The 22,520-nt window shown below is 35.7% G+C and overlaps 2 protein-coding genes across 2 annotated transcripts; one reads left to right on the top strand and one right to left on the bottom strand.

Annotated features, from left to right (window-relative positions):
- Positions 1 to 4,888: 4,888 nt before the first annotated feature.
- Positions 4,889 to 18,241, top strand: LOC133862054 (dynamin-2A-like). The gene is made up of 22 exons (XM_062297906.1): positions 4,889 to 5,366; positions 6,109 to 6,159; positions 6,273 to 6,393; positions 6,726 to 6,818; positions 7,914 to 7,975; positions 8,222 to 8,339; positions 8,594 to 8,936; positions 9,471 to 9,618; positions 10,855 to 10,956; positions 11,071 to 11,190; positions 11,656 to 11,739; positions 11,897 to 12,024; positions 12,332 to 12,416; positions 12,618 to 12,756; positions 13,525 to 13,601; positions 13,782 to 13,838; positions 15,422 to 15,569; positions 15,687 to 15,841; positions 16,170 to 16,283; positions 16,373 to 16,440; positions 16,675 to 16,847; positions 17,540 to 18,241. Exons 1-22 carry the CDS (start codon positions 5,217 to 5,219, stop codon positions 17,791 to 17,793), a joined length of 2,790 nt encoding a protein of 929 aa, XP_062153890.1. The 5' UTR covers positions 4,889 to 5,216; the 3' UTR covers positions 17,794 to 18,241.
- A 1,276-nt stretch (positions 18,242 to 19,517) lies between these two features.
- LOC133860421 (probable glycosyltransferase At5g03795) lies at positions 19,518 to 21,789 on the bottom strand. The gene is made up of 4 exons (XM_062296033.1): positions 21,658 to 21,789; positions 21,387 to 21,559; positions 20,950 to 21,301; positions 19,518 to 20,174 (listed from the first exon to the last, which is right to left on the bottom strand). Exons 1-4 carry the CDS (start codon positions 21,787 to 21,789, stop codon positions 19,518 to 19,520), a joined length of 1,314 nt encoding a protein of 437 aa, XP_062152017.1.
- Between the last annotated feature and the right edge of the window lie 731 nt (positions 21,790 to 22,520).

Below are 22,520 nucleotides of genomic sequence, written 5' to 3'. Positions count from 1 at the left end.
AGAGAAGCAAAACGTAGCTTGATTATCTAAATACAGGAAAAATTGTTGGGTATTTGCTACTACTGTTATAAGTCAACCAAAACAAAGTTCTCAAATTCTTTCACAAATTTCATACAAAAATACTCCTTCAACTAAAATACTTGTAGAGGTTAATTAGCTGTGTAAGGCTAGCAGTGCCTTAAACATGGCTAGAGGTAAAAACCCGGTTATAATTACCTGTTATTAGCTAAAATTAGTAACCGTAACCGTAATCGGGGTAGCCGGTTGGCCAAAATTTACAACCCACTTAAGTAACTGGATAGCCAGTTAAACGGTTAGTCCGCACTAGTAACCGAATTTTAAAAACACCGGGTCTTTTGGTTGAGCCAATTTTTTGGGCTTCATATACACGTTTTTAGCACTTTTATAAAAAACATTTCCATGCATCTTTTTTGGCCAGAAAAGTTGGAACGAAAACTGAAAAGTAAAACCCTAGAGCTTATAATTTTATTATATATATATATATACACACCTGATTACCGGTTTAAATATTTTTTAAAATCGATAACCGTTCCGATAGGACTGATTACCAGTCATTTTCAACCGATAACAAAAGTGGTCAATCAATTTATTGGTTATCAATTAATACTCGGTTACCGACTACCGATAGACTAAACACCCCTAAGTTACATGGGGTCTATGTGAAAGAGACCCGCTTGGCTGAATGGGGCTTTGGTTTTTTAAGGGCAAATTCAAACTTTTCGAAAAACATTGGGTAAGCTATCCTTGACATCCACCCAACCTTTTATGGTAACCCGGCCCATGGCTAGGCCCTTTGTTTTTGTTTTTTTTTTTTAATTTTTATTTTTATTTTGATTAAAGGCCTTTTTTGAATGGAGGAGATGTCATTTTCCAACGATGTGGGACAACCACTTATTATTATTAATTATTATTAGCCAGTCTCCTCATTTTTCTACGCCGACCATATTCAAAGCCACAAATAAAAAAGAAATCATATTTATTGTTATTTAAATCACAGAGTCCAACACCGACCGCAACGTAACCTTTCTGCAATGTCTGGTCGTTCTGGATTCCTCTTGCAATTCGAATAGATTTACATTAACGCAATATTCCAGTAAAAATATCTCTCTAATTGTAAGAGGGATTCGATGATATATAGCAATTTGTTTTGTTGTATTTAATTTTGTATATAATGTTATATTTTATTTAAATTATTAAATAATGTGACAATATATTTATTATGCGTTAATGAATTTTAACTTCTCTGTGTTACTCTGATGTATTATTTTGTTCGATGGAGTGCTTAGAGCTTACGTGGATCGAAGAAATGTAGCTCTGACAATGGCCATTCATCATTCATGAATGTGACCATTATTATTATTATTATTACCCTCCAAAAAACACGATCGACTCTGGGACCATTTTATTTATTTATGTAACGTGCTTGTATTGATTGGTGCCTGAAAAGATCAAGTTAACACTTGTGACAATGAGCTTTCAATTTTTCATGAATTGTCTATAATAGAATTCATATCACAATCAAAATATGAGTCTATTTTTTTTAAAAAAAATAATAATAAAATATATATATATATATATATATATATATATATATATATATATATATATATATCTTAGGCAATAGTGGAGACAAGGGTCCCTAACCCAAAATTTCTGAAAAAGAACAAAAAAATAAAAAAAACAAAGGACTAAACTAATATTTTTAAAGAGTACGGTATGTATCACATTTTCATCTTACAACTATCTTATAATATTAATGGGATCGTTTCATATTAATAGGGTCAGTCATTTACTAAAAGGGGCTTCGACGGTCACTCTTTTCACTTGGTTATTCTTCTCCTTCTTTTTTTTTTTATTTATTTTTTTGTTGATTCCCCCATATTACTAGGCTTGGTAATTTTGACACGACCCACGAATCCGACACGAACACGACACGAATATATAGGGTTTGGGTTTATGCGTTTATGACCCGTTTATGATCCACCAACCTGTTTATGACACGTTTATGACCCATCAACCCGTTTATAACACATTTATGACGCGATAATTACATATTTTTTACCAAATTAGTTAAATGAGTTGACATGCTAATCCGATGGGTTCACACGCCAACTAAATGGGTTGACACGGCAACCCGAATTGCCAAGCCTACATAGTACCACGTAGTTTTGAATTTGAACTTAGTTATGAATTTTGGATCACGTAGTTGGCCCCTTAGAAAAAAATTATTGGATCCATCACTCATCTTAAGGTTCTAATCTACTATTACTATAAATTTAATTAGTATGAACAGCTTAATCAACTTTTTACTTTCCATAATATCATTGCTTGATTGGAGCAAATCATATTTCAATGATTTTGTTGCATTTTCAATTACTAAATCAATAAGAGATGTTGGGTATGCATTCTTATTCAATATTAATGCCATAATATTAACCTTTTTTAGGGGGGGGGGGGGGGGGATGGGGGGAACTTGTAGTATTTCGGGTGCATCACATTTGAAAAATGAGAAAAAATAAAATAAAAAATCATTAAGATTCCATTCGTAAAGCATCAATTGGGGGTCCTAGCCTCCTAGGGATGTAGGTATTGAGAGAGAGGACAATAACATATATGACGATTTTCAATGCAAGCCAGATCGCAGAAAAACATTGTCAGGGTCGTTTTAAGTTTTAACTTATAAAAGCCAAACAACATAATATCACTGATTTTTCCAAAAAAAAATTCTCAATTGATAGAAAATATGTTACACGAAGATAAACATATAAATTATCAAATAATGATAATGGAAATACAAGAATGAAAGCTTAAGGCTATTTAAGTGGTTTTTTTTAGCGAAATGCTTGGAGCAAATTTTATTTAGCTATTGTGTTAGTTTATTGGCTGCATTCTGTTGACAAAATCACTATACTGTAAGTGTGCTACTATAACATGGATGTCGTAATTATTCGGAGTCTTCAGAATATTCAGATATTATTTTTCCAACATGAAAAGCCTTAATATGACAAGTTTCAGTATTACCGGCTTCAGAAAGGCATTTTTCCGGTTGTCCGGAAGCTTATGCGCGTGGTACAGCTCAACAAATGCGATTTCCTTATTACTGCCCGGACGGCCTAGAGGAAGCGTATAGACGCCCTTCAGTGTTCGAGAAGTATCTAAACAACTAGTAGACATCAACCACAGTGAAGACAACATGTAACCGTCCGGACACTAAGATAACATCGTTCGGACGCGGAGACAGAAGATTAATGAAAAAATGTGTGATATTGCATGAAAGAAAGTCAATTGCTGTTTGCCGATCGGAAGCCCACTATCTTGATCCGGACGCCGCTCAGAGAACTTCGAATTAATATTGTATTAGGTCTTCTAAAGCCTATATATAGAGGTCTTTATGCATGTATTTTTTACAGAATTTGAGACTGAATTCCATTGTGCTAAGAGATGGTGTTTAGGTAGATATTTTTAGATTTGCTAGCTTTCTTATAGTTTTTATGTTGTGTGATTTGATCAATTGAAGTCTAGTTTAGAGATGAGTCCTAAGTTAAATGAGTACATTGAAGACCCTTTCAGACAAGAGGTCTGGTTGGGAGGCGTTCACATATAGGTACGTGTTATAGTTAGATGTAGGACTACTGCATCGGGTTATGTGAGTATTACTGTTTTGTAACTTGTTTTGTCTTCTGCTAGTGAATTTTCAGGTTTAGTTGCCCCATAGTAGTTTTTTTTTTCTCTTGATAAGAGTTTAAATTTTGTCAATAAAATATTTATCTATTTTAAATTTTACATTTAATATTTTGTTGCACAATTGATCACTCACACGTTAATTAAGAGTCTTTATTTTTCACCTTTTAATGGAGGGTTGAGTACTGATCCTTTGGGTCCATATCCAACCCTCATCGATGACTAAACTAATGGCCATCTGTAGCCATTTTTCTTATCGAACCAATTGCACTAGATTTTAATTTTACTCTAGAAGGCTTTCTATTATCACACACTCTCTTTCTATGCAATTCATATTCGTTGTCTCTTTTTATTTCTTACAGCTCATCATATTACTATGAAATTATAATAAATATTCGGCATTTTTTTGTACGAGCGGAAGTCGAAAAATGTTTTCCAAAATTTTTTTAAGGTTGCAAACAAACATAAAAAAATAACTAATTTTTTCAAAAAATAATTTTAGCTGATTTTTTTTAACAAAAAATATTTTACATGAAAACAACCGAAAGCCTTAATTGTCAAGAAAAGTTTTATTGATTTAAAAAAAAGAGAGATGTTTTTCTTATTTATAGATAAGCTTTAATACCTCTTGCTTAAAGAGTAAGGCTTTGAACTTGTTTGATATTGCTTTTTAAATGGTATCTTTATTTTTTGATTGCCATATGTCGTGACGGTGAAAATAATTTTAAATATTTTGTAACTATTTTATAGGTTCTATTGCTTGTTAGCGCTTTTATTTATTTTTTACTAAAAAGTAAAAAATATTCTTAAAAAATATTAGCAAGCATTAGGTCTGCTTTATTTTTATTTTTTTGGGTTGGCACTTGGCATGGAGTAGGGTCTTTTCGGAGGTTGATGTGGCCGCGAAATCACGCGCAGTACATGAGCGCAACTGTGAATTTTATTTTTCATTTCAATTTTATTTTTCTTTTCTCTCAACCTTTTTGCTCCAATCTTTATTTATTTTTTCCTGGATTACTATAGATTCAAATAAGGCAGTTTTGAATAATTAAAACACAATAAAAGTTTAACCGACGGATCCAGATCCAAACAAAAAAGAAAAAAAAAAAGAAAAAAAGAAGAAGAGAGAAAACAGCACGGTTCGGCAAAGAGATTTAAAATTGAAAAAAAGGGATCCCCGAGTTAAAACAAGATTCAAAATAAAATAGAGAGAGAAAGTGGAGAGAGAGAGAGAGTGGTTGCTCTCTGCGCATTTCTTCTCGTCATTTTTTTCCCTTTCGACTCGTTGAAATTCAAACCCTAAACACAGGCAGAGAGAGAGAGAGAGAGAGAGAGAGAAAGAGATCTAATTCCCTCAGATCTCTACGATTCCATTCCCGTCTCTTAGCGTTTCACTCCGATCGATCCGTCTCCACCTCCTTTCCTCACAGTATTTTTGGGTTTTATCATCTGAAGGGAACTTTTATTTAATTGTTGGGATCAGATCGGTGATCTTGGAAAGCGGTTTGGTGTCGATGGAGGCGATCGAAGAGTTGACTCAGCTGTCGGAGTCGATGCGGCAAGCCTCGGCTCTGCTTGCCGATGAAGATGTTGACGAAAGCTCAAGCTCCGGTTCTTCTAGAAGGGCCTCCACTTTCCTCAATGTCGTAGCTCTCGGCAATGTTGTAAGTCCACCCGGTCATCTCTCTTATTCTACTTCTCTTTTCATGTCTTTATGTATGCATGTATCAATGTCTAGGTAGATTAGATAATTTAGATTTGTGTTTAGGGAGAGGGATATCACTTTGATTTGTGTAAGCCTAAGTCTTTTTTTTCGATTTTGAATTCCATATGTAAAGGGAGAGAGATTTAATATTCGGCTGTCAGTATTTGATGTGACCCTATATGTATATGTCTTAATGGCTCTGTGTTTTGAGTGGTTACTGTGACTTAATTCTTGTAACGGATTTGTATAAACAGCTTTTACTCTTGAGGAACTATGATTCAATTACTCGAAAGTGTTATTGGGGCTTTTGATAACTATGGAGATAGAATTGGCTTTTGCTATTGATTAAATTGCGTTTAACTGTTTTTGATATCCTTTAGATAAATTTATTTTTAAATATTTACTCTAAATGAGGGCATGTTGAATTTCAAATTGGGGTAAGCTTATTTCATACTTTTTGCCTTGGTGGTGGCGGCTACCAAACTTTGTATTTGAAAAGTGGAGTTTCCAAATTTTGTGTTTAATTTATGCTTACAAGGTAGAAGAAACTGTTAGAAGATCAATTCAGACTTGGGCTGTTATTTGTTCTTATTGTAGCCATTCTTATGCTGTCCAATACTGTTTTCACTGTTTGGAGATCCTGATGTATTTGCTTTTTTTGTTACTTTTTTTTTTTTGCCGGTTTGCCACAAATTGGATAGGGTGCTGGTAAGTCTGCAGTTCTGAACAGTTTAATTGGGCATCCTGTTCTGGTAAGCTTGGATTTTAAGTCTTTGCTGTTTTCTTTTTGATTATTTCTTATATTTGGTAGAACCCAGTTAAGCTTAATCTTTATTCTTAAGCTTCCTTTCTCTTCTTCATTCAGCCAACTGGTGAAAATGGTGCCACTCGAGCTCCTATAAGCATTGATTTACAGAGGGATGGATCTTTGAGCAGCAAATCAATCATTTTGCAGATTGACAATAAATCTCAACAAGTTTCTGCAAGTTAGTACCAACAGTTTTTTGTCACTTATAGCCATAACTTCATGTTTACAACTGCTTTTGTTCAATACAACAAATATCAGAAGCTTCTTCTGAGGACTTCAGCAGTATAATGCCCTACCCTAGCAGTTCTAGAATGGCCAATAAAATCTTCCGAGGCAGTAACTTTGTGATGCCTGCATCACTTTCAATCCCTGTGTTACCAGGGTTTATGATAATGTAACAAATACTGGGGAATGTTTCAAATATCTATCCTTTGATCATTGTGCAAGAGTTCTTATTGGTTTGCTTTAACTGTTTAATGTGCCTTATTTGATTGTCGTGTTTTTCTGCAGGTGCTTTACGGCATTCTCTACAGGATAGATTGAGTAAGGGTTTATCAGGGAAGACTCGAGATGAAATATATTTGAAGCTACGCACAAGTACAGGTTGGTTCATAATAGTTCTTGCCTCTCTTCACTTTGCGCTTAAGATTCAACTAGAAATGTTTGTCTGCTGGATGACTTCCTAATTTGGGAAATGAGAAGTGAAATTCTTGCATTGATATTGCCAGAGGTTCAGGAGTACTTAAAATTTGTGGAGGCATTAAACAACATTTGGATGTTGAAAGGGATTAAGCTCCAGATTTTGTGGTGGCTAGTAGTACCGACAATATCTTGTGGTGCAAAGAAACTTTTAGGATTTTACTATTATCGTAGCTTTTCCTTTTCTCTCTCTGATAGTTGCATAGATTATTAGTAGCTGTGATGCTGACCAGCCATTTCACAATAGAAAAATGTAAACTATATATTTGGTTGTTCTCAGTAATATGTTCTGAGACTGTAAGTAATTTTGTATGCTCTGTTATCTTTTCTTCCTCTAGAATGCATGTTATGAATCTGATTAGAAAGAGATAACTCGCCTATTATATATATCAAGCAATTCCTTGAACTTCATGTTTCAGTTTGTGGGTACTTTAGCTCCTTGAAGCAAAATGCTTTAGTTTGCAAATTTTGTGTTTGAACTTTTATGATTGAAAAACAGGGATATCTATGATAGTTTGTCTCATCTGTCTTTTCAGTAGCTGGAATTAAGACATGCTGAGGGAAATATATATAGCCCATCTTACTTGGGCTTTATGTATTAAGTATGTTTCTCTGTACATGGAATTAAACTCATGCAAACTGTGGAAACATTTATATCAAAACTTTAGGTGCTTCTTTGCATGGTTATTACGTTTCAACTGTGGGATAACTCTCAAATGGTAACATAAGTAGATGCATATATTGAAATTTGGCAGCATTGATTAATATTATCTTTGGATGGTAATTATGAATGCTACTTTATAGAAATTCTGTATTTACATGCATCTGTATGCTATTCTTATGATCTGACATCAGAAGATATTGTTAAAGTTCTTAGACCGACATATGTCTTGGGGTTTGTACATGGTTCATTGCTTCCTTGATATCATGTATATTCTTTGATTCATTGGTTTCTTTGATGTTATTTCTTAAATTTTCATCTGACATGATTCTCCTCAGCACCTCCCCTGAAGTTGATTGATTTACCTGGGCTGGATCAACGGATAATGGACGAGTCGATGGTAAGTAGGGGGTACTACTTCCTTTGTTGTTTGATTCAAGGATTTATCTGACCTAGACCCTAGAGCTTGTCATTCTTGCATTAAGTTCTTTTTGATGTGTCTAATTTGCTTGGTTCATATTTTCTTTTTATCTACTTTCAACAAATAGGTTTGTGATGAATCGTCCTGTCATAGTTTTAGTGCGTTTGAGTGAGTAGTTGAAATGGAACTGTTTTGATTGATAATGTTTTAATGGTCCTTGCTTAGGTTAGTGAATATGCTGAGCTCAGCGATGCCATTCTGCTAGTTATAGTACCTGCCGCTCAGGCGCCTGAAATTGCTTCTTCTCGAGCCTTGAGAATCGTCAAGGAATTTGATGGAGATGGTAAATTTATTTTATGTTTGTAGCTTTTTTCCTGGGGAAAGGAGGTTAAATTTGACTTTATCCCTTCATATGAACTTGATTCTACTGCAATTAGTGCCTTATTGGTGCATATGGAGCCTTGCTGTCCTAAAGTTCATGCGCTTTTATTCCCCTTGGTGTCCAATGCATTCATCCTCTTCCTCCCCTCTCATGTTTCTCTTTGTTAATCATTTGATTTTGAAAGTAATTAAGTGGGAATTAAATGTTGATTACAGGTACCAGAACCATTGGTGTAATTAGTAAAATAGATCAAGCTGCATCAGACCAGAAATCTCTTGCTGCAGTTCAGGCTCTCCTGTTAAATCAGGGGCCATCAAGGACATCCGATATTCCATGGGTTGCTTTAATAGGTCAATCAGTTTCGATTGCCTCTGCACAATCTGGATCTATTGGCTCAGAGAGTTCCTTGGAAACTGCATGGAAAGCAGAGAGTGAAAGTCTTAAGTCCATACTAACTGGAGCCCCACAAAGTAAGCTTGGGAGAATAGCTTTGGTGGATGCCCTGGCACAGCAGATTCGCAAACGTATGAAAGTTCGGCTTCCGAATCTCCTTTCTGGGTGAGTGTTTTGCTGATACTATATGACATTCTGTTTTGACCTTTTTGTGTTTTCATGCATCCTCTAGATTAGTTTTTTTTTATAGTATTTTTTTTTCTTTTAATCCCTAATGTTTTTAGTACTGATAAATGTGACTTTGTTTCCTCTCTTTTGTTATCATTTATGAGAACTTTGGATTTTGGAGTTTAACTACATATGCAGGATAAGACCTAGCTGAAGAAGTTTTCAGATGCTAATTTTTTTTATTATAACTGATTCATTTAAATCTCTGCTAAACTTTTAGCTGTCTAAATTGGTTTTAGAGTTGAGACTTACAAGTAGTGCTGGCATGCAGGTTGCATTGAACCAATAAATCCAGTTTAGCAAGTGTTTTACACGTGAAAATATGGATGCCTACATATAATCATCAGATGGAATACCCTTTCCTGAAACAATTTCTTTTGAGTGGATGCATATAATCTTTCTTCTGCCAAGTATGATATTATTTTTCCAGTTAATTGGGTTTCTATCAATGCCTGTTTTACATTTATGCAGGTTACAGGGGAAGTCTCAAATAGTTCAGGATGAGCTGGTGAGGCTTGGTGAGCAGATGGTCCAAAGCTCTGAGGGCACCCGAGCTCTAGCTTTGGAACTTTGCCGTGAGTTTGAGGATAAGTTTCTCCTGCATGTTACATCTGGTGAGGTGAGGGTTTCTTTTTTTTGTTGTTTATATGTATAGTTATTGAATTTTTTAAAATAAGTCTCAAGCATAAAATTCTTCTGCCAATGACTAGATGAATTTTGTTGCAAATATCTTTCTAATTCCTTCAATTTATTGATAAAAGTGTTTCGGTATTTTGGCCAACAAGGTCTCTGGGCGATCAATCTTAGTGTATGTATTGCATGAGACAGAAATTAAGAGCATTATGGAGTTACAGATAAAAGACAAAGGAAAGCAATAAAAGAGAGAAAAAGAAACCCATCCCCTCCTCTGAGGTGGATATAATTGTGCGCTGAAATCTATCTATTATATATTCCTTCTCACAGTCAAGAAATTCTCCTCACCATTAGTCAAGAAGTTTGCTCTCACTTATTTTTTTTTTCCTAAAAGAAGGTGAGAGATGTCCAAAGTTGTGCAGGAGGTTTTAGTTGCTGCTCATCTTATTATAGCATAACAAGCACCCCCAATTATCTAATGAACCAACCTTATCAACTAGAAATGAGCTGATCTCCAAGGAGGAGCTTACCTTCCAAAAATGGAGGCAATCCCAATCTAGTGGATTCTCTAAAGCTGGCAGGTTTTGAAGGTGAATTTGAAAGAGAGATTTTTTAGAACTGCGAAAGAATTCTCTTACAAATAAAAGAACTGCAAAAGAGAACTTTAAATTTTAGTTGGGTGTTTTTCAAGCTGTGATTAACAAGCTCAGGGTCCTTATAAAACATTGAGTGTACTGAGTGAGTCAAGGATCTTTAGGTGCAGGTTTGCTTGAACTTTATTTCAAGAAGACCATGTATGTGGTATGAAGACAATTTTGTGGTACATAGGTGCGCTAATGTAAGATGGGTGGATCAAAATCGATTTTACTACCGTTTGATTTTCATCAATTCCTCTTCCACTTTTCCTGTATTTTTCCTCATGAAGCTCTGTGTAAGATATGTCATTTTGCTTCAAGTACTTTTGTTTTTGGTTAAAGTAATCCATTTGTCAATTTCATCTGGTTCTTTCACCAGCTTTGTTCACATGGTGACTCTGCTCTTAAAATTGGATAGCCTTTGGCAGTAACAATTGCCTCATTTTTTAGAGTTACTGAAACTAGTTGCAGCATTCAGCAGCTAATTATATTCTTATGATGATCATGAATATTATTATTCTTTTAATTGCCATTCAGTTTCTTGATTCATGAGTCCTAGCGGTTGCTGAAACTAATTTTTTTTGCAGGGTTCTGGTTGGAAAATTGTTGCCAGTTTCGAGGGGAACTTTCCAAATAGAATCAAGCAGCTTCCTTTGGACAGACATTTTGATATCAACAATGTCAAGAGGGTATACTTTGTCTTCTCTTTCTCCCAATTTCCTTACTGAAGAATATCTTGCCTTGGTTTCAAGGTTTCTTTTTGGGTCTTTCTATGACCTTTTCATTTTCAAATTTTGTATTAGATTGTGTTGGAAGCGGATGGTTATCAGCCATATCTCATATCCCCTGAAAAGGGTTTAAGATCCTTAATTAAAGGTGTCTTGGAGCTTGCAAAAGAACCATCACGGCTTTGTGTTGATGAGGTAAATCTAGGTGTTTAGTGCCTTTTGCTGTAGTATAATTTGAATTTCTTGTAGCTTCATTACTCTATTTGTTCATAAAGGTAGACCATCTAGATTCTAACTTATGATCTTTAGTGGGCTTTCCAAGTCTCGTTTTCTGCTATGTAATTACTGTTGAAGGCTTGATGACCGTAGAACACTACATGTCCTTGTTTATAACTACTGTTGAAGGCTGGAGGTGGGCCGTAGAACACTACATGTCCTTGTTTTATAAAAGACGCTAACATTTCTTGGGCTTTCCAATCTGCCTTCACGTAGTAGATGATGAATAAACTTTTGGAACAAGAAGTGTTTTTAGATATTTGATTTCAAATAGCTTGTCCTCAGTTAATACATGCATTCTATGCACTCCTGTATACTATTTATTTTTTATTATTGTAAACTCTGATCACTTCCTTATTAATTGATTGCTGACTGGTAAATTAGGTACACCGTGTTCTGGTAGATATAGTTTCTGCTGCGGCAAATGCTACACCAGGTCTTGGAAGATACCCTCCTTTCAAGAGAGAGGTATGGGGCGTTGGTTTCTTGTCAAAGTTTTCCTCTTTAACTTTTTCTTTTTTTATATTATTCTGTTTAATTTTATTACTACAAGTCTGTGGTTAAATTCACTTCTTTTTTATTTTTATTGTCTTGTGAAATTTACACAATCTTAATCTTGTACAAGGTTGTGACCATTGCAAGTGCTGCCTTAGATGCGTTTAAGAGTGAAGCAAAGAAAATGGTTGTTGCACTAGTTGATATGGAGCGAGCTTTTGTGCCCCCCCAACATTTTATCCGTTTGGTGCAAAGGAGGTAATGTTTGTTTTTTCCACCTGAAAATATGTTTTGTAGCATATGGTTTCAGATTTTAACATGTTATATAGCATTTGGTTTCAGATTATAACATGTTTAGCATTGGTTAATTGCTTGCAAATTTGTGTAAAATTGTTGTTAAAATCTAAAAATTTGCCAGGTGGCATGCCTATTTCTGTTTTGCATAATTTATTGAGGAAGATACTTTTACAGCTGTGTCATTGTTGCTTATGTATGAAATGATTTGTTATTCTTTTCCAATATTTACCTGCAGCTTATTTGGTTGATTTGTTAATTTATCCTGTAGGATGGAGAGACAGCGCCGAGAGGAGGAGCTAAAAACTCGATCCTCAAAAAAAGGACAAGAGGCAGAGCAAGGAATACTAAACAGGGTAGGAGATCCCTTTTCTCTGATATTAATTGGATATGAGTTGTACTTACCAAAAAAATTGGATACGTGTTTTAGAAGAACAAGTATATTGAGTGGATTTTGTTGCTCTTTCTTTCCTTAACTATATAGCTTGTTAATTCACTTATTTTTTTCCTTCTTAGTATGCTTTGCTCATTGTAATTTTTTTGTTTCCATGCCCCAGGCAACTAGTCCTCAAACAGGTGGTCAGCAAACTGGTGGAAGTTTGAAATCAATGAAGGAAAAACCTGGCCAGGCAGAGAAAGAAGTACAGGAGGGTTCGGGTTTAAAGACTGCAGGTTCTGAAGGAGAAATAACAGCAGGTTTGTTTGCAAATTACATACACATTATGCTACTAGGTTCTACTTACGAGAATCTGGATACTAGGGTTCCAAAATCCATCATTACTAGTCTTTGATACTCTTCCTAATTTCTTTGTTACAAAAAATAGTGGAAGAGCGTACACAGAATGAAAATCTCCATATTGATCCATGATAAAAGAATGGGAGGAAAATCCATGGGACAGTTGTCTTTGAAAATTAAAATCTTCTTATTGATCGATGATACAAGAATGAGAGGAAATCCATGGGACAATTATCTTTGGAGCATGTTCATTGATTCATGGTGTCATTGAGTTCTGGGATCTGGAAGCCATACCCCTTCCTCTCCTAATTTTAATATTAAAAAGGGGAAAACATGTTGGTTATGGAGATTGAAGCTGGTTTAGTCACATAACATTTATGACATTGGTCACATAACATTTATTACATTGTTAAAATGTTTCATGTTATGAAAATTACTTAAGCATTTAGCTAAATAATTTCTTCTGGGTAAAATGATGTTCTTATGCAGCGGTACTAGCTCTAGGTCCTTTTTATGGGGCATTTTTCTTTTGTGTGTAGGAAGTGCATTTTGTGCCGAAATAGAATTCTTGGGGCAATTACAATAGCTGTTTCTGGTGGTCATGTTGGCTTTTGGGGGCAACTATGACCATATAACTCGAGAACTTAATGACTTATTTGAGCCATAGCGCAACTTCGTTGGAAAGTGGCATTTGATTAACTGTGCATATCTTGTTTTATTTTCTGCAGGTTATATGTTAAAGAAAAGTGCAAAAACTAATGGATGGAGCCGGCGGTGGTTTGTTTTGAATGCGAAGACTGGAAAGGTTTGTAACGTTTGTTCCAAGCCTGCCAAATTCAAACTTACATGTACAAATTGGGGTTCTATTGTATCTAGACATGTGAACTCTTGTAATATAATACACTTAGTCATTGCTTATGCAGCTACTTCCATTATTGTAATTGTGATCTGTAGGATTTACTTTGACCTCTCCTTTATTCTACAGCTTGGTTACACTAAAAAGCTAGAACAACGAGATTTTCGCGGAGTTATCACTTTGGAGGTAAGGAAAACTGTTGATACTTGTGTAGTTTCAGATCTGAGATTAGTAAGTTTGTTTCCGAAATTATTGGGAATCCTTTTTACTGTTTAGAATTCTATCATCCTTGATAAAGCTGGGCAGGATGCATAAACGATTCTTGGGGTATTAAATTGTGGATTCAGACATGAGCACATAAATTCTGGTGTATGTGTTTAATTACGGGGAGGGTGTTGTGGCGAGAGCTTTCTCCCGATCTTTTAACTGGGCATATTCATTCTTTCCTTATGGTATGGGATTGTGGGGTTGAAGGTCTGCAACCAGTTTTGTCTAGGGTCCAAATTTCAGAAAATCTATTATGTACATGAAATACAAAATTTATTTGATGTAGTGAGCAGATATGGGGTTTCACTTAGCTAAAAAGCCATACCTGTATCGTTTATTATTGCTCTGCAATGTTGGGCATCTAAAATATTTAATATGTAAACCTCAGGTTATTAAACAAATTAATATAAAAGATTGTATCTTTCTAAATGCTCAATTCGCATTTGATAAGATGGCCATGACAAAAAAGTTCTAGGCAAAAATGTTCTTGTAAAAGTGAAAGTATCTTTTAAACACTTATTGTGGCTATTGAGTTTTGCTCATATAAACTGAAAGCAATTGGATTTTTTTAACATGGAAATACTAAGGGAAATTGATGCCTAGAACGGTTTGACTTTACTATGTTCATTGGGAATCCCAAGTTTGAGGTTGTTTTTTCATTTTTTAATCATAATAATGAGAGAAGTAAGTCAAATCTCCTGTTGACAATAACCCCAAGGGATAGCTCATGAAGTGGAAATCGCTAGTTCGAATCTCCCATTTCCTCCCTTTGAGGCCAATAACTTATCAGAAAAAAAATCTCATGTTGGCTATCTTCCATAGAGTAAAATTGTGGAACACATTGGGTCTCCTGATAATCTACTTCTATTTAAACGTCAAAGTTGTTTCTAGAAAATCAATTGCTCTTAGAAATACAAATGACATCGTAGATGGTATTGTAGTGTTACATTGCCAGTTATCTCAAAAGATTAAGCTATAATAGGAAACAATAAATTTAATTAATATATTAATACTTCCATTTAGTTGTGCGCTAAAATACCCCTTCAAGAAATGAGGCATAGTACACGAAATATTTAATTAAAAGGGGAGGTGAATTACGGATCTGCTCTGATACTATGTTAGTTCATCAATTATCAACTCTAAGCGGGTTGTTCAATCGGCTAAGGACCACGCCTCATAAAGAAGAGGTCACTAGTTCGAATCTCTCTTGCCATTTATAAAAAAATTTAAGTTGATAAGAAACGGTGAATTAAATTATTTAATTAGTATTCTAATAGTAGAATTGGACATATCTCATAAGCCTGCTCATCTTTTGGTTGGGTAGACAATGCCTATTAGCATTTTCATCTTGATTGATTTATGGATGAACTACATTTACACATACACACAGCTTATACATGCCTACCCACGCCCGTGAAGGGTAGTCTAAACTTCAAAAAATCATTTGTTATGGTACATCATACTAATAGCACGATGACCCAACTTATATAATTATTATGCAGGAATGTATTATTGAAGAGGCCTCAGATGAGGAAGAACCTCCACCAAAGAGTTCAAAGGATAAGAAGGCTAATGGACCAGATTCTGGAAAAGCACCCAGTCTTGTGTTCAAGATCACTAGCAAGGTTCCATACAAAACCGTTTTGAAAGGTATGCCATTTCCTTTGATCAATGTAGTTTCTTTGATGTGGACATTGCCTCACCCCCCATTTTTGTTATTTTGAGTTTGCAAGCCTATTTTCAATGCAATCTCCAATTATCTTGCAGCCCATAGCGCTGTTTTTTTGAAGGCTGAGAGTATGACCGATAAGATTGAATGGATGAATAAGATAAGAAGTGTTATTCAACCTTCTAAAGGAGGACAATTGAAGGGTGCATCCAATGAAGGTGGTATGCGACAAAGTCTTTCTGATGGTTCTCTGGTGAGTTACTAACTTATGGCTGCTATTATGCAAGTTCTTTCATGTAGCAACTGATGGCTGTTTGTATAACTTCTTTCTTTATTTTAACAATTTTTTTGGGTTTCTGCCATTTTCTTCAGTTTATTGGCATCAATGTCAAATTTGCACTCTACTTTTCTTGCTTCGGGATTTATTTTTGGCCATTGGAATTTCCTTAAATGTTAATTTCCCATTGTAATTTTGATGGAACCACCTGCTAACCTCTATTTTGCTTTAGCAATTCATAAATGTTATTGCACCAAATTGTTGTTTACTTAGTATTCTTTCTGTCCCTCCCCCACTCTTAAAGGATATGATGGCTCGAAAACCTGCTGATCCGGAAGAAGAGCTTCGGTGGATGTCTCAAGAAGTACGTGGTTATGTTGAAGCAGTTTTGAACAGTTTGGCTGCTAATGTCCCTAAAGTAAGCTTTTATTATCAACTTTGCATTTTTCATCCTCACAGTCAATTTGTGAAGTGATAGAATACATTTGGGATTAACTTGTTGAGCAGGCAGTTGTTCTTTGCCAAGTCGAGAAAGCCAAGGAAGACATGCTAAACCAGTTGTATAGCTCCATCAGGTTTAATGCTTCTCTATTTACTCCACATTTGTTGTTTATGTTCACTACTATGATTTTTTTTCAAGCTTGTGCTTGTCCAAGAAGAGCTGAGAGGTTGCCTTCTTGTTCTCTAACTCTGTCTGGTGAATGTGCTTCATACTCTCCTGCAGTATGTGGCTACTAATTGTACAGTCTTTTAGTTCATTTGAGAACAAAATTTTTTACTTGATCATGTTTATTATTGCTCATGGGCAGCGCACAAAGTACAGCAAGGATTGAAGAGCTGCTTCAAGAGGACCAGAATGTAAAGCGTAAGAGGGAGCGCTGCCAAAAACAATCTTCTCTCCTTTCAAAACTAACACGCCAACTCAGCATTCACGACAACCGAGCTTCTGCTGCCTCCAGCTGGTCTAATGGTGGCGGTGCAGGTATGTACTTAAAAAAAGTTCTTTCTCTCTCTCTCTCGCTGGTCTGAACGCAAAAGATTACTGGTTTATGCTGTTCACCATCTCAAAACACTTACAAATGTCTGCTTTTTATGAACAATGGCTAAATCAAATTCATTTACATTATACCATGAACTAAAACTGGAGTCAACTTTTTTTGTAACATAAATGTTTGTGGAGAAATCAATCTGGAGATGGAAACATAGGGTTGGTTTGGTAAGGTTTTGATAAGTGTTTTGGGTTTGAAAATAGTTGTATATGGGGTCCACAAAAGAAAATTCGTTTGGTACAATTTTTAGTATTTTTAAAAAACGAACTGAGAAGTGTTTCTACAAAAAAAGAAAAAAGAACAACAAAGCTTCTGAAATTAGTCTCCATGGTGTTGATCTGCGGGGCTGCCCGCCAGACAGATCTTCAGGGGCACAAGAGGCCTCTTGTGCGCAGCTTGAATTGAGGGTGTTTCAACTTGTTCCATATCCCCCTTTCACCAGTTGATCTGTAAGAGCAAGGTCTCGACATTGCGTAGGAGGATATAGAATTTTTATATTTGTGTTTAATTGTTTTTCCCCCCAATAGGGATGCTATTTGAAGTCTCTGCAGTCTCTTAATGTTGATCTTAATGTTATTTTTCTCCTGAATTGTTTTATGACATAAATTTCTGTTACCTATTTCAGAAAGCAGCCCTAGAACCAATGGTTCATCTGGTGATGACTGGAGATCTGCATTTGATGCAGCTGCTAATGGCTCTGTTGACTACAATTCATACGGTGATTATTCTAGGTCTGGATCCAACGGTCACAGTCGACATCACAGCGATCCAGCACAAAATGGGGATGTGAACTCTGGTTCAAACTCCGGCAGCCGGCGTACTCCTAATCGGATGCCGCCTCCACCACCACCGTCTGGTTCTTCTGGCTACAAGTATTAATAAATGGCTGATTTGATGTTGGTTGATGGCTCATATTTTCATTGCATTTTTGGTGGGCGAGACCACTTGGCACCAGTTCATGATTCGAGGATTTGGTCATCTTAAATTTCATAATCCTATTAGGTTATCGGTGGAGAGCGAGAGAGAGAGAGAGAGTGTGTACATAAAAGTCTACAGTTCCTCGGTATCAGGTTCTTCATGGCTTGCCCCAGTGTCACATAGATGGATTCAAGGTTCACTTGAAATCCATTTATTATATTCTATTCAATTTTTCTTCTTTCACATAATATTTTGTTCCTATTGCTCCGTTCATTTTTGGATGCTATAGATGTATTTGCTTGTATTGATTCTGATTTCATGTGTACTTACCCCCCATCTCTGATGGACTTGTAACATGTGGACTATCTTTTTCAAGTAAGGGGATATATTTAGTTTCCCATTACATTTATGCTCTCTTCGGAGTTTAGCCCTTTCCATCTTTCTTTGCTAGCAGTTTAACTGGTTTCATAGATTTTAACTTCAGATGCAATTCAATATTAGTCAATTCTTTTGGTATGTTGTGTATGTGTTTTTGCTCACGGCTTGGCGACTGCGTGTGGTAATGCGTCGTTATGTTGTCGACACGCTTGTTCGACCCATTAAGGCGGCTGGCTGACCTAATGGAGTTTGAGCATGTCGCAGTGGATGAACCTTTATTCTTTATGAATTTTTATTGGCCGAGTTCCATTAAGTTGTAATGTTTAACAAATTTAAGAAATTTGTTTGTATATCAGAACGTTGCCGTTCTTTCAAAGCAATGTTTTAGTAAGGGGAACGTCTATTTTTAAGGACAATTTTAAGTGTGGCTTGCTTTGAATCTGGGGAGAGAAACACAAAGCTTACATTCATGCAACCAACGAAAGCAGATAGAGTCGAAATGTAGGTTATTTGCCGAACCAGATGGACAAATAGCAGCAACTTCCTCCCTCATCTTTTTTGGGCCACTAACGAGAACTCCAATGCTTGATCATTACAATCGACTCTATTGGACATAAACCATCGCACGTGAGTTTCACTTGACACAAAGTCATATATACGCAATAAGATAAAATTACAATTTGCCCCCCAAATTATCATCCAACTTGTACTCACACTTCTAAACTTTGACTCACTGCAACTTGCCCCACGCATGAGACGTGTTTTCCATCCACATTTAACGGCTCAATAATTTGACCTACGTAGCACATCGGAACAAAATAGTAGTTCGTAGGGGCGAGTTGCAATTAGTCAAAATTTAAAGGTGCGAGTGCAAATTGGGTGGTAATTTGGGGGAGCGTAGTATAATTTATTTATTTTAATTAGTGTTACAAAAGAAGAGTGTTGTCGTCTCTTTAGGATACAGGCGAGTAGTATTATCTTTTGATCCAAAATTCATAGTGATCTATTGATTCATCCAAAATCTAATGATGATTTTTAGTGTTACGTTAAAGAGTTTGTGTAACATTTCTCATCTAAAAATCAATTGATTTAACAAACTGTTCATAATCCAGCTTCACCATCTAAAGATTATCATGTATATCACAATAAGCCCATCATGAGCTAGTGAGAAGACTCTTTACACACTCATAAAAGCGATTAGCAAACAATCGTGATGAACTTTTGCTAGTAAATTTATTTTCTTTCTTAAAAAATGAGAAAAATTAATTGAACAATATTTGCTTATATAGTTATATATATGCAATAACCTAAAGGCGGATGTTCAACCTCCTAAGCCAAATAGAGTGAACAGTCATGTGAAAGATATCGAATCTTTTTGGAGGCCCATTCACCACAAAATGCCTTTGCACCTGCTTCACCCTCCTCTGCAGCCTTTTGTACTGATTTGGAGAGATGCTCGTGAGTATCTTCTTCATGTTCGCAATGTCCTTCACCTTCACTCGGACGGAAAACGAATCCCAGTTCAGAACATCGCTGAACGGCGGAATATAGCCGTTGGAGATCAACACCGGCACACACTCCGCGTAGATTGCTTCCACAACTCTTGGGCTCGCTACTTCGTACCCGCTCGGGCATAAGCAGTACTTGCTCTTCTTCAGCATTGAGTTGTAGTCTTCTCGCTTGGGAAGATGTTCGTAGACCTTCACATCTTCGTCTTTCTCTTTCCAATGCTCCATAAGCACGTGTCTGATGTGGCCGTGAAGGCCGCCTGCAAAGAAGGCTAGAATGGGTCGGCCGGACGGCGACGGTCCGCCGAGAAGTCCCTGAACTTGCCCGGTTACGAGATGGATTTCTGGATATGAAACATCTTTCGACGGAATGAATCCTTCGGATGTATTTGCATTGCACAGTACTCTTATGGACATGTTGTATAAGTTGGGAACAAATGAAGATGCATAAGGCCCCTGTAAATTAGCAATCCATAAGCAAAGTTAGGATATCAATTATTCAACTATATACAATTCTGGTACGTAAGAGAAATGCTTCCACTTTCAAGTCTAAATTCTTTGACGTGGCCGGCAACGTGCCAGTGAAAATACTATTGAATAACTCTTTTGTGATAATAGTAGTTTTATATATCCTATTTCTTTAATCAAGAAAGAATAATGTTACTCTTCACACCTATTTTATACAGACTGACATATCAATTAGTTTTAAGTAGGTTTTCTTTTATCTTTTTTTTTTTATTATTATTATTATCTTTTATTTAAGTGGCTGATATCGAAAGTCACTTAAAATACATATCGTCAGCCGGTATAATAAATAGGTGTGAAGAATAGCATTGCTCAACAAGAAAAGTAACCAAGAAAAAGGAAAAGATTTTGTTAACTCTTTGACGTGGCATTGAAAATCATCATTCGATTTTGGATGGATCACCATTAGATTTTGAATTCAATGGTGATTTTCAATGCCACGTCAGTGAGAATGTACTTGAGAGTGCATGTAGCGTTTTTCTTTTTTTAATCAATAAAGAGTAGCTATTCTCACACCTATTTTACACTTTTAGACAACTTTTTTATTTTTTATTTTTTATTTTTTTTAGTGACTGACATAAAAAATTACTTAAAATATCTTGTGTCAATCTGTATGAAATGAGTGCGATAAATAGGTTTGAAGAACGTAAAAAAAAATTCAAGAAAAAGGAGAAAATATGGAGTGGACGGGGGATAATTTACGTACCCAATCATGGCAAGAGAGCATGACATGATCGGCACCAAGGCTTCGATTCCAAAAGGGATGTGTATTGGCAATGACGTTGACGTAGTCGGCGACGGTATTTCCGATGAGATTCATATCATTGGAATTGAGGAGGAAGAGGTATTGCACCATCTCCACCACACTAAATGGAAGGAAATAAACGTGCGCCTTACTTGGGTCTCTGCTTCTGTACATATTTCCGGCCGTTTCAATCTCATGAATGAAACTTCCCTCTGTGGAATATATACTCTTGCATGGACCATAGTGAAACAATGGTGCCTCTCCTTCTTCATATACGTATATCTTGAAAATCCTTTCCATCTCCAAATAACTCCTATATATATACGTGCATGCAGTTATTTTAGAATGAACCAAAATAATTATATAAAAAAAAAAAATCAAATGGTATATAAACATACCTATGAAATGCATTTGCATTCCTATATATTGGGCCCCGAGGAACATAGTCAGGGTCGTCATAGGTTGATGTTAGATTCTGGAGTGCTCGACCAGCTTCTTTAATGGCTAACCTGGCTCTACCCAAACTTGCTTCAATTCTTCCTAACCCTCTGTGTCTCTCTGGCTTTTCTTCCTATATATATATATATCAACACAGAAAATATATTTCAAACTTGAGAAGAGAATGTCGTTTGTTGATCAAAGAACAGGTTTATCCAAAAAATAACTTACAATTCCAGGGAGGGGGCAAGAGCCAACTCTCCATGCCCATAGAGAAGACAAAGGTACCAGAAACAATAAAACCAAACAAAAAGGAGATGGTCGGTGGGATGAACACAATGGCGGGTTGTCGGACGAGGGCATGTCTCTCTCTACAAAAATGGTCGATCAATTGGTGAATGAGTATCTTTTCTTTGCCTTTTGATGTGCTTGCCATATTAATGCAAAGCTTTCTCAAGAGAGTTGATCCCGAGTATGGATCTGTTTCCAAAATAACCCATGTTTCCTATTTCTTCTTACTGTTATTTTTCCTGTATTTTTTTACTCTATCTCCTTTTAAATATATATATAAAATTATGTAATATTTTGATCCTTTTTTGGTATATATATCATGTTCGAAATAAGAATATAAAGAAATGAACAAGCTAGGTTAATTATACAGAATTTTAAGGAGATTATTAAGGATATATTTAATTCTCCACCATCTTATATATACAACTGATCATGTTTATTAAACTTTACATATTTAAAACTGAGGCATGATCATCAACTAATTAAAAGAATACATTCAAGTATCCAAACAAGTTCCAAAGATGATGAAACGATAGGGAATAGGAGTTTGGGTGTATGCCTATATATATGGAAGGTCAAGACGTCATTGGAATTTATTATATATATATATATTAATTAAGATTGATCTAAAGGTGAATTGACAATGTCACGTCAACGAAGAATGATAGAAGTAGAACAAGAAAATATCAAGTAACATATCTCTACTTTAAAATAGCTAGTTAGCCTTAATTTCCTAGATTTATGAAATTTGAAATGATTCTTTATATAGAAAAACTTGTTATATCGAAGAGAAATAATTCATT

This window comes from Alnus glutinosa, chromosome 2, assembly GCF_958979055.1.
Source record: "Alnus glutinosa chromosome 2, dhAlnGlut1.1, whole genome shotgun sequence".
NCBI classification, from domain to species: Eukaryota; Viridiplantae; Streptophyta; class Magnoliopsida; order Fagales; family Betulaceae; genus Alnus; species Alnus glutinosa.
This window is presented reverse-complemented; position numbering and strand designations above follow the sequence as displayed.